This window comes from Ursus arctos, unplaced genomic scaffold, assembly GCF_023065955.2.
Source record: "Ursus arctos isolate Adak ecotype North America unplaced genomic scaffold, UrsArc2.0 scaffold_29, whole genome shotgun sequence".
Taxonomy (NCBI): domain Eukaryota; kingdom Metazoa; phylum Chordata; class Mammalia; order Carnivora; family Ursidae; genus Ursus; species Ursus arctos.
The window spans coordinates 13,301,213-13,313,925 of record NW_026622974.1 but is presented as its reverse complement, the minus strand read 5'-3'; the positions used below and the strand labels follow the sequence as shown (position 1 = coordinate 13,313,925).

Here is a 12,713-nt window from a genome sequence, read left to right as displayed (position 1 = left end):
GAGAGTTTAGAAGGTCTGCAAGAAAGGAGACTGACGACCTGTTCCCCAAATGGATGGTTGCTTTTCCTGCAAGCTCAAGAGAAAAAGCCTTGGAGAAAGTAGCAGGATGGCCCAGTTAGGAGGTCGAAGAGGGGACAGAGACTGTCCCTACTAGCTGCTCCTTCTCTGAAGGTGGAGGAGGCGAAACCTGCATGTGCCTCTGAGCTCCACAGTAGGTGACCTTGGAGGGTAGAAAAGACTGAGGAGCGATAGGTTTGGGGGGTTCATCAACGCAGCATGCCCAGGGGAATGTGCTGCAGAGGTGGCTTCCTGGGATTCGGTCACAGGATGAAGTTGACTTGAGGTTAACACCTGGGGGGAGGGGAGGTTGCCTTCCCAGAAGGTTACCCCCATCCAAGGAGGGGGCTGTCAGATTGCTCCCGGCAGCTGCTTGGAACTAATTTTCCTCATCCGTGCAGGGGAAAGAGGATGGGAGCGCCGGGGAGAGCTCTCCTCCCCTGTAGCTCCCTTGAATCAGTGTAGGTCTTCTCTCTCAAGCTGCCGCTCCCGTGGTTCCTTAAATAGGCAGGTCACTGACCATTGCTACTTCACCCCTTTTTATTTTTCCTTAAAAATCATTCTCCACTCTGCTGTTGACCATTGCACTCATAGCAGATGCTGCCTTTCTCATCAGTGATTGTCGGTAAGCTGAATGAATAGCCCGTGTTCTTTGAGTCTGCGCATGCTGGGCGGGCTGGCAGACACTTGAGGTGAGGACTCTGGAGTTCAAAAAGACTGTCATTTCTGGAGTTTCATTATCCTGTGCACCATTCAGCAGATCTGGTCAGTAAATACAGTTAGTGGAAAATTTAGCTATCTCCCTGCTTCCTTTAAGAGGTATATATATAGATATGTATTTTTTTTTTACTCAGCAAAAACCATGTATGATATATATGTTATTCAGAATGTGTAACAAGGAGCTTCACCTTTATGACAAATATTGAAAACTGCTTCCTCTTCCAGTTGCTTTGTTGGCATTAGGAACTTGAGTTTTAGATGACTATTATAAAATTATGGGGAAAGAAGATTTTTAATGTTGGGGGGAAAAGTTGTGGTTGTTTTTATATCTGCCTTATTAATCACTAAATATTTTTCTTTTATTATTTTCCAGATACCAGAGTAAAAGGATGGTTTCTTCTGGACAACTATATACCTACTTTTATCTGCTCTGTCATATACTTACTAATTGTATGGCTGGGACCAAAATACATGAGGAATAGGCAGCCGTTCTCTTGCCGGGGAATTTTAGTGGTGTATAACCTTGGCCTCACATTGCTGTCTCTCTATATGTTCTGTGAGGTAGGTGTCCCCCTAAACGTGCTCTGATCACTGTCCTGAATTGTGTTCCTAAATGAAGAAGGGCAGCTGCATTGCGGGGTGGGATGAGTAGACTGGGAGAGCAAATATATTAATCCATTTCGAGTATGTTTTAAAATTGATTTTCAAAAATGCCAGAGTTGTTCGTATAAATATGCCTTCTAGAATATCTAAAATAGAAGCCTTTGCTATTGATTCTTTTGTGATGTTCCATATTATATTCAGAATTAAATATTTCCAGAAATAAGTTTACGCAAGCAGAGTACAGGGTGGAAAATGAACAAAACGTGAAAAACAGATCTGTGAACATTTTATTATTAAGCAGTTAATAGATGCAAGATTCTCGTTTGGAGGTGGGAGAGGAAGGAAGTGGGTAGCTGTTGTGTTTGGTGTGTTTTTTGTAAGTCAGCCTCTTGCCTGATCTGATAACTGTAAACAGCTTTGAGATTTGACAAGTTCGTTTTTAAAAGCTAAGGAGAGTGGATGGTGAGATCTGCGTTTAAGATTTGAATGGTCTGTAAGTCTGGCCAAATTATTTTTTCTGTATAACTGGGATGTTGAAAACCATATTTGATGATCTCAAAGGCAAACATTGTAGCTGAAATAAAAATGAAAGAAATTGGAATCAAAACTTATGTCCTCCCTATTTTCACTATTATGTAATACACGCTTTAAAGCTAACGGGGAGGAAAGCTGCCCTTTAGGGGTAAGCATGGTTTGTATATGTTTTTAGGGGAGGAGCTCCACCTTTCAGGCTTACAATAAAAATGTCTCACAACACTAACTATTGTTAAATCCTGGGTGGAGTATTAAGCCATAAATAAACATTTGCAAGCACTCCCATTTAGATTTTTAACTCTTTATTGTGGTGTTATTCTCCAAGGAGTAGTAAAGAAGAAAAGGGGAGGAGGGGAGAAATCAAAATGAATCTTAAAATGGGTGTTTTGAGGGAAGATCGAATTCTCCATCAGCCCCAGGCCTCTCCATCCTGCGTCCCTATCTGTCTGCATGTGGTTGTGCGTGAGAGCGTGTCTGGGTGGTTACACCCGTGCAGAACGCTCTGTTTGATAGTGAGAGGTATTGACTGCTCCTGTGGGAGGTCTGTGCCTTATTCTCCCATGTATGTTTCATAAGCCAGCTAAAGAGTTTATGATTAGCATGGTAGATGCTACTATCACTACTTTTATGCTTAATACTCTGTGAAATGCTTACAACCCCTTTTTTCCACCTTTTTCTGTCCTATTCTAGAATGAAGGCAGTTTAATTAGCCTCCCAGATGGATATTGCAGGACTGGAGGCAGGGGCTGTGCACAGGAGTGACTCCTGGGCCCAGCACTGTGCACATCGCTCTGTGTTCAAGGGACAGAACTGCAGCAAGGTGTCAGGTTGTTCAGAGTGAATGGTTTACTTTCCCATAATTGATAGATGATACAGCTATTTCCTTAAGAAAGCTTTTATAGAGTTTGTTGTTATGCATAGCAGTATTCTAAAGAAAAAACATTTAAGACTATTAAATCTTCTTAGAACTTATGGGTCTGCCTTATAGGTTTCTCAAGCCCTGGAGCTACGGCTAGAACTTCATAATTTAACCTTTTAAACAGGTCATTCTTGGGTAAAGAGGGGAAGAACGGTGCTGTATAAATTGCTGCTGTGTGTGTAGGACTGAATTTGGAGGGTTCCAGAAGCACCATAGTAGGAAATGCAGATTTTCCTCTGACAGTTCGGTAAACCAGAGGTGACGTTGAGCCCTCTAAGCACTGGGTGAAGAGACTTAAGAAATACACAGCAGAGGAAAACATTTTTAACTCACGACTTAGCGTACATACAGCAGTAATCATAAGGAGGCAGTAATTCCTTAAATTAAATCCCGTTTCTAAAAATACGCCCAAATCAGTGTTACTGAGTTGAAAATAAGCCCTACATTTGACTACTTGTTACAGGGTATTTACATTCGATGTTTGTGATTTTTTTTTTCCCTGTGTTTACGTAAACCCATCGGTAATTCAGTAATACGGTTATAACATATCCTTTGTCAAGTTTTTCATTTCATCTTAGCTACTGTGTTTTTCTTTTAATTAGCATTTATATTCCATTGACTATTAAAACCTGGGAGGGCAGTCATGGAGTTCTGTGACCGAACAGACTGAGGAGGTCATAGGTCCCAGTTGGGCCCCTCGTTTCAGCAAAATGTCCCCAGAGCTGGAGCCATTTGCCTGTGGTCACACAGTTGGCAGAATCTTGACTATGTCTTTATTTACCCTTCTGCTTATCTACATATCTGGGTCTGTAAGGAATTTAAAAAATAAATATGTAGTCATTGATAGTTGTGTTTATTTTATCCGTTGTGAATTCACAGCTGCCTTGGCAAGTTCTAGGCTAATACAAATACAATTAACTGTCACTTAAAGGAGACAATGAGAAATCTTGAAAGAAGGGAGATAGCAAGGAAGTAAAAGGGGGAGAGGCACTATAACATTAAAATTACCAGAAGAAGGAAAACAACTAAACGACAGTTTGAAAACCGAAACAGAGTTTAAAATCTAGAAGGAGTTTAGACTTGTTCATAGTTATTGCATTTGATAGTAAGAAGATTAAAAGGAGAGGCTTGGCATTACTTGTAGTTCTCTCATGAGCTTAGTGTTTATTTTCAGGAAAATGATCGTAGATCCCTGAGTAGAAGTGTATTTGAACAGTGGTGTGTTTTAGATTGAAAATACAGGACTTTATGGCAAGCCTTTTGGCTTTTACTTACTGAATGAGGTATTATCCAAAATCACTGTCCGGGGATGGCTGGGTGGCTCAGTCGGTTAAGCGTCTGCCTTTGGCTCAGGTCAAGATCCCGGGGTCCTGGGATCAAGTCCTGCATTGGGCTCCTTGCTCAGTAGGGAGCCTTCTTCTCCCTTTCCCTGCTGCTCCCTCCTTGGGCTTGCTCTCTCTGTCAAATAAATAAATGCAATCTTTAAAAAAAATTAAATCACAGTCAGTGGTGAAGGCTCAAATAAAATTTCTGTTAATAGAAGAGAAACAGGTTAGTTTGTGTTAGTTACTCAGCACTGTAATTCTGTGCCCTTCGTAGCAAATGTAAAATTCTTGTGTGCTTTTCTACCCTCTGAGATTCAGGGCAAATTTCGTCTTTATCGAAGCCTCCCTGTTTCCCCAAGCTACCTGTAAGTCCCCGAGCTCCAGATTGAGAAGCCCCAACCACACAACGCCAGATGTGGCTTTTGCTCGTGATGCGGTCTATGTCCACGCTGGACTCGTTTCCACTGGCCCCCCCAGCAAGCTCTCTGGGATACTTCTAACTCCTTTGTTAATGTGTCAGACGTGGACCATTGAGGCAGCTGCTGTATCCTGACGTGGAACCATTTTGGTGTCTCTGCTCTCCTCCTGCCTTAGGCTTCTTGTGCCCCCTCAGCTGAGAGGATCTAATTGCTTGGTTTGTTACAGTCCAAAAGGGAGCATCTCTGTTGATCGGCCTGCATCTTGTGCACTGATCCTGGGACTCCGCGGTAGCTGCAGGGGAGGCAGGGTCAGTATTGTACAGGACACCAGGCTTTGAACTTTAAGGAGGAGACACTTTGAGCTCTCAGCCTGCGAGTTATGCATAGTTGTACTCAAACCCCCCAACACCAATTTCTTTCATTCTTCTGGTCTCTACTCCCAAGAAACTCCCTCTTCTTTCAGACCTAAGGCCACATCTGTTTGAGTCTCCATCTCCTTCTTAAGGACTGTCCGTGAGGATCAATTCCCCTGTGAAGCCAGGAGCATATGGAGTCAGGACTTGAGCTGTACCGAGCAGTGATTCTAAGCCTCTCTTGCCTTCCTACTGTTCCCAAGAAACATGACACATTGCTTTCCACTCAGGTATTCCGCGGGGTGTGGCCGCAGCACCCTGTCCCTCACACACCGGTCACTGGCTTAGAAGATGGCTGTGACCTCAGCATTTCTCCCCCCTGTGAATATGGTTCCACCAAATGGATCGTGAGTACTAGGGTAGAAAAAAGAAAATGCCAAAAGAAAAAAAGAAGAAAGCAAATGCCTGAACCACCTTTTTACTTTATTTAACAAAACCACAGATTACAAATAAAATTGTTTTTTTGAGTACCTGTTTATGTTTATTCCCTTGCAGTTAGAACTGTCTGTTGTGAATAGGATGAGAGAACAGTCTCAAATATTCAGAACATTTAAAATGCAGTTTTAAAACCGTGATTGATAGCTTCCTGGATAGATGGCTCTGGATTGACATAGATCCAAAACTTCCTCTTTCTTCCCCTTCGCATTTCTTATTTTAAATTGTAATTTTAGAACTACTTCAAAATATGGAAAGTAAAATCACATAAGTGATATCTATGTACTTCACAAACCTTGACTTTTATTATTGGTTTGAACTTAAAAAGAAAATATTAGGGGTGCCTGGGTGGCTCAGTTGGTTAAACCTCCACATCGGGCTCCCTGCTCAGTGGGAGGTTCGCTTCTCCCTCTGCCCCTCCCCCTGCTCACGCTTTCTCTCTCTCTCATAAATAAGCAGAATCTTTTAAAAAAAAAAGAGAAAATATTATAAAAATGCATGTGATGAGCACTGGGCATTATATGCAACTGATACATTATTGAACGCTACATCTGAAACTAATGATGTACTATATGTTGGCTAATTGAATTTAAATTTAAAAAAAGATTATAAATATGCATCTGAAGTACAGCCCCTTCCCAGATACAACTTTCTTCTGAAGTTCATATGTTTCTTCTCTGCATGTGTTTTTATACTTTCAATATATGTGTATCTATACATGACAATATTATAGTATATTTTGGGAAATTTTTTAAAATTTATGTTGTTTACTCTTTATAGTCTTTCAGATAGCTTTCTTTTAGTCAGTATTGCATTTTGAGATGAATCCATGTTGAATCATAGAGATTTAGTTAATTTCATGCATTTCTGTATTATTTCAGTGTTAGAATTTATTATACCATTTTATGCAGTTTTCTTTGCACGGGCATACAGGTTTCCAGTTGATAGTGTTGTACGGAGTACTCTTGGTCTCCTTGTGCAAATGTGATTTTTTTTTTTTTTTAACTAGATGTATACACCTGGGACTTTAATGCCTGAATCTGATAGTCTTCTTGTCTTTTAGTAGGGAAATGTAACCTATTTTCATTTAGCATAGTGATTATTTTGGAATAATTTCTGTCGCCTTTTTTGGTGTGTGTATGTGTTTTCTTTGTCCTTTTTCCCCTTCTTTCCTGTTTTCTGTTGAATCTTCATAGTTTTTCATTTTAATGATTGAATAGTCATTCATTGTAATTCTGCATTTTAGTGTTGCCCGTAAGTTTTTAATATGCCTCCTCGACTTGACAAAGTCCACAGTGAATTCTTATTTCCACCCTCCGCAGTCACGCAGGACCTTGGAAGTTTGCGTGCTGATCCCTGTCTTCCCTGTGTCTCCATCTTGTTTCGTGCCAGCGTCATCTTTACCGTCAGGCCTTGCTCTTTGCTGTGCTCACTTCTGATCTGTGAAATCCCGTCTTCCCTTTGAGGCTCTGTTGCCTTCTCCTGGAGCAGTTTTTTGCTGTGAAGGCTCAACTTTTAGTCTCTGTTTGAGAATCATTTAATTGGTCTTTAAGCTTGAATAGTATTTAAGTGGGGCATAGATTTCTAGATTAAGTTCTTTTTCTTCAGCACTTTGAAGGTTCATTCCAGAGAAGTCCGCTGCAGTCCAGTTTTTGCTGATTTGTAGGTAATCATTTTTGTTCCGGGTAATTTTTAAGTTGCATTTAAAAATAAAAGAGTTGTGTGCCTGGGTAGTCATCTATTTTTAGTGATCTCATTCAGGACTTGCAAGCCTTTAGTCTGAGAGTTTACATATTTCATTAGTTCAGGAAAGTACTGGGCCATCATCTGCTCGACTCTGTCCTCTCTTCCTCCCTCTACTGGTAGACACGTGTTAGACAGTCCCCGTCTCCACTAGCCTCTCTTCCGGATTTGTGCCTCTTTCTCTCGATCCTCTGCATTCCTCTGATTCACTCTCCCTTTCATTTGTCTCTACTCTGCTGTTCCATCCATCTATTGAGTTTTTAGTGTAAAGGACTGTATGGCATTTATTTCTGAAGGTTTACTGCTTGTCTTTTTTTTCCTCATTACATAGCATAGGAACATTATGGGGTTTTTTTTCCTCCATGATCTAGATATGACCGTTACCTCCAAACTTAACCATTTACTTTCAGCCACATCTGTGAGGTCATACCTCTGGGAATAATTATTAAATCTACGTTAAATCTCTTCTTTAAAAACAAAATGGTTTGTTTGGTGTTCTAGGTAAGCATCCGAACTAGTATTGCTGGGTGGGGTCATCTCAGGTGATGTGTCTTCCTCAAGTAAAAGGAAGATTCTAAAAGGACTTAAGTGTAAGCTAACATCCTCTTTTTTTTTGTTAGCTTTTATTTTATTTTATTTATTTTTAATGTTTTTTTATTATATTATGTTAGTCACCGTACAGTACATCCCTAGTTTTTGATGTAAAGTTCCATGATTCATTACTTGCATATAACACCCAGTGCACCATGCAATACGTGCCCTCCTTACTACCCATCACCAGTCTATCCCATTCCCCCACCCCCCTCCCCTCTGAGGCCCTCAGTTTGTTTCTCATAACATCCTCTTTTCTGAGTAATGTTTTGGGGAGGAGGCCTCACCTTATAGTGAGGCATCAGTGGCGATGGACTCGGTTCCATGTAGCATTTCTGTGTGTCTTTATTGTGGGGGGGCTGGTTCTGCTTTTGTTTAGTTTGCTGCGTTGCCAGAACCAGACGTCAGTCCTTTTTTTCTTTGAATCTTTTTTTGAAGCTTTCTGATGCTGCTTTATTGAAAAGATGAAAGAAATGTGCTGAGATGGGTGTTTTGCTTGTGCCTTCTAACCCCTCTGTAATTGTGGGGTGATACAGTTGAAGCATCCCCCCCCGGTGCAGACAGTCTGTTCCTCCCTGGGCTCTGGCTTTGAAGGTCCTGACAGAACCACAGAGCAGTTGCTTTGGAAACATTATATTCTAAACTGTCTTGTTTTTCTTTCCCTTCAGGCTTTCCTAAAATAGAAATGTTATTGTGGGGAAATAGGATTTGGAAAAACACTTAAAAGACCTGGCAGTTGAATATTGAACTTTATTTTTTTTTTTAATTGTTTACCAAAGTACTTAAAAAAATATTTACTAGAATTCTGCTTTTTCTCATTTAACAGAGGTACAGAGAAATTGAAACATCTGGTGAGATTAATACTTCTCAGAAAGACGTGATCGTTGCCTTAAAGTACTTCTCACTCTTAGTTCCCTTGCAACTGAGATTCCTTGCTCAGAAGGAAACTTTTCTCAGGGAGTGGAAGCACCCCACTCAGTTATGTTCCTCTCAGTTTATCTGACACTGCCCTGAGAGAATGCCTTATATTGGGCAAATGGAGAAAGGGTGCAGCCCAGACAGCCTTCCCCTCTCTTCCCCAGCAGAAGAGGGAGGATTACCTTCCAATAGAGCGCAAGCTTCAGAGTTACTCCAAAGCCAGGCCTGACTTCTCTAAACTGACTCTGCAAACTTTTGGTAACTTGGCCTTGCAGCTGGTATAACAAGGAACATGTCCCTGAACCAAAGCAGACTTAATCTGCAAAACAAGAGTCAGTAGGTAGGCTGGAGAGGTCTTTTTATTTTATTTTTTTAAGATTTTATTTATTTATTTGAGAAAGAATGAGAAAGAGAGAGCATGAGAGGGGGCGGGTCAGAGGGGGAAGCAGACTGCCTGCTGAGCAGGGAGCCTGGTGCAGGACTTGATCCTGGGTCTCTAGGATCATGATCTGAGCCAAAGGCAGATGCTTAACCAACTGAGCCACCCAGGTGTCCTGGAGAAATCTCTTTAAATTATGCAAAGGATGCCCTGGCCGGGGCCTCGGTACACAGCAGGAGCAACACCACTTCAGGCCTAATCATGGGCCTTCATGCGTGAGCAGCAGAAATAGCAAACATCCGGCTACAATCACAGCAAAGACTTATATAGTGCCTCCTTATGCCGGGTACTGAGCTAACTCCTTTATTCCTTGGACTGTCGCCGCCCTTTCTGCCAAGGGAGAGTTCCCGGGTCGGCCTGGGATTTGGGTCTGTGCCTCAAACCATTGTACAGTACGGCATCGAGATGCTGAGTCTTGGCTTGAGGTTTTCCTCTCCTTAGCCACTGACACCCCATGAAGTATAAAATGAGCATTTCTTGCTGGATGTGTGGCAGCTACTTAGCAGAAGCCACTCCTCAGGAGGCCTGAGAAGTGAGAGAAAAGGACTGCCAGCATAAGAGGGTTCAGGGTTCAGGGGAAAATGCCAGACATCCCTGTTTCAGCTTGGGCTGAGGACAAGCTGTTCCTTTGTGCTTTGTTCTAAAGACTTCTCTAGTGTACAGAGCCTGTCCTTATGACTTAACCAAGAGTATTCTACTCAGCAGGAGCCCAGGGGTGTTCCTGGTCATAAGGAAAACAAAACAAAACACTTCTGGAGGTTGTGCGTGTGAAATTAATTTAATGGGCGTCCTGAGGGTCTGGACATGAAAGATCTGAAATGCAAAACCGCGTGCTTTGACCTGACCCTGTTCCATACTAGCACAGCCAAGAGCAGCTAGCTACACCCTGGAAGAACTAGATAATTTCAGTTTTGGAGCAGCTGATGGTGAGTTTTAAACCCACCATCTGCCGAAGTAACGATGCAGGTAGAAGTCTACTTTTCCTCGGATTTCTTCATGGATAGAGTACCCCCAGTGTGCTCTTGAATTATGAGGGTTCAGAAACAAGCAAAGAAGGGCAGAGGAGCATGGTACTCCTGTTTGAGAATGCAGTTAAACTGAGAGCCAGAATTCTTGGGTTCTGGTCCCAGCGGTGCCTTTGGGGCATCCGTATCACTTCTCATCTCTGTTTTCTTTTTAAAAACATGGGCTTGTATCAAGTCTTAAAAATTCACACTTGGGCATTCACATAGAAACAGTAAAAGCTGTGAAAATGTCAACCCCCCACATACTTGGTGTTATTTGGAAATGTCCCTGGGGTCCTCTTCTAGATACAATTTGAATTCCAGTATGGACAGTCTCTTCTCATTATCTTTTATTGGATGGATGTCTGCGTGGGGGTAATAACCACACAGCTCACCAGGCCCTTTTCACTAAAAGCAGCCAGCCCTTTTGGAAAAGGGTTATCCTGTGGCTCTGACATCTTGAGATATGGGGGTGAAAGGCTGATAATGGCCACCCAACATGACATTCTTCTGCTTGTTCTTTAAATGTTAAATGACCTTGTTTCTTGAATTCCAGAAAGTGCCCTGGAAATGGTTATCACACTAAAGGTTCTACCTCGTTTGTGGCTAAATGTGGTGTTAGATGAGAAGTCATCTCTCACCATTAGAAATGATTCACTCGCTGAGCTGCGTCATGCAGACCTAGCTGTGATAGTCGCCTAACTTCTTTTCTTTAAATGAAAAGATGCATGAAGCAACCTTTGGTTATTGAATTTGTCCCATAAGAAGGGAAAGCTTCTAGGTCGGCTTTAATTCTAGCGCTTTCCGTGCTCCTGGCCTAATTAAAGTTTGCTTTACTCCAGGAAGGAGAAAGCGCATATGTTTTGCAGGGTGCTGTTTGTATTTTGATTACTTGGGAATAGCCAGGTAGAGTAAATAATGCACGCTTTGTTGCTCTTGGAGTCGCTGGTGGTGTGCAGAATTGTGTAGGTGGTGTCAAGCTTCTGTCGTGGCCTCCAGTTTCATTGAGGTACAGTCCTGTGCACTCTTGAGCTGATTCCCAGGAGCCCAAGGTGGAGAGACCTATCCTTACTTTCAGTACCTCACCTTTGTCCAGCCTCCTGGGCCCTCTTGCTTTGCAATGTCTGCAGCAGAATGTTGAATTTGTGGGGAACTGACCAGAGCTGCTTTCTGGAAGGAAGCCAGGCCCAAGCCCTGAAGGGAAATGGTAGCCAAGGTGACTGTGACTAGAGCGTTGTCTCCACTGATGTGTTCCTAGGGGTGTTGAAAGGAAGAGCCTTGCAGAACCTATGCTGTTTCCCTCTTATGGGGGATGAAGGGAGCAGAACCTTCTGCTACTGGCCCATTTTATAGAGAATTGATGAGAGTCTTGATGAATAAACTTTAACTCAGGGGCTTGGTCCTGTTAAATTATTCTGTCCCTTCTGAAGCTGAGGCTCTTTGAGAATTCAACTTTCCAAGTCCCCCCAGTATGACATTTGATGGAGACTGGTTTTTCCATCTTGTGAACAGAATTCAGATGAATATTGTCAAATTCAAGTTTCATTAAAATACTTTGTGTTTTTTCAGGTTCTCCATTTGCAAAGCAGAAATGATATCTTTTTGGTTTGGGGTTTGTTTTTTGTTTTAGGGGGTTTTTTGGCTATGAATAATATATTAGGCCTCTATTTGCGGGGGGGGGGGGCGGGGGTGCAAAAAGCAGGGCCTCAAACTCTTTGTCATTAGTTTGGCAAATATTCAGCACCTCTTGTGTACAGGTCCCCGTGCTGGGTTCTGTGGATGCAGGAGCCACAGGCCCCACCAATAGGAGCTTCTGAAGAGCTTAAAACAGACCCTTTAACAAAGGGCTGAGAGGCAGCATATGAGCAGATAGGTACAAGCCATGGCAGGCTGAGCTTAGAGGAAGGAGGACAGACTCCAGGCTGGAGTGCCCAAGCAAGCAGCCATGAAGAAAAGGATTTTAGGGGCACCTGGGTGGCTCATTCGGTGAAGTATCCGACTCTTGGTTTTGGCTCAGGTCATAATCTCAGGGTTGTGAGATCGAGTCCCATGTTGGGCTCCATGCTCAGTGAGGAGTCTGCTTGAGGATTTTCTCTCTCTCTCTGCTCTCTCTCTCTCTAAAATCTTTTTTTAAAAAAAGGAAAAGAGAGATTTAAGCAAACTTTGAAGGATAGGATTTTAAGAGCTAGAGATGGTGGTATCTGGGTGTAGACAGCATTCCAGTTGAAAAAAATAAGCTAATGGTCATTGTTAACACTTGTTGTGTTTATCCTATGTTCTAGGTTGGGTAGGATAAGCATTTGTACACTCCTCCATCTCATTTACTTCTCACGGCAGCCTGAAGAGGCAGGACTGCAATTTTTATCTTATTTGGGGAGTGAAGAAACTGAGATGTATAGAGAGGTGTACAGACCTTTGTCTAAGGTCACCGAGCTAAATGCAGGATGCTAGGAATTAGTCATTCTGGCTAGTGCCCAAACTAGCCCAAACGGCTCTTTGCACTTGGCCACTGTGAGGTGGGTGAGGAATGAAAGGGGGCCCATCTCACTGTAGGTCAGGGAGCAGTGGAGGAATGTGAATGCTGCGCCTAGGG

General features: G+C 42.5%; 1 protein-coding gene across 8 annotated transcripts in view; it reads left to right on the top strand.

Annotated features, from left to right (window-relative positions):
- The window catches only part of ELOVL5 (ELOVL fatty acid elongase 5), an 80,027-nt gene that overhangs the window by 54,760 nt on the left and 12,554 nt on the right, over positions 1 to 12,713 (top strand). For all 8 annotated transcript variants that reach the window (XM_057304037.1, XM_057304038.1, XM_048219729.2 and 5 more), the window contains one exon: positions 1,151 to 1,338. In XM_057304037.1, the coding sequence (XP_057160020.1) occupies positions 1,151 to 1,338 (188 nt within the window). The remainder of the gene's footprint in view (positions 1 to 1,150; positions 1,339 to 12,713) is intronic.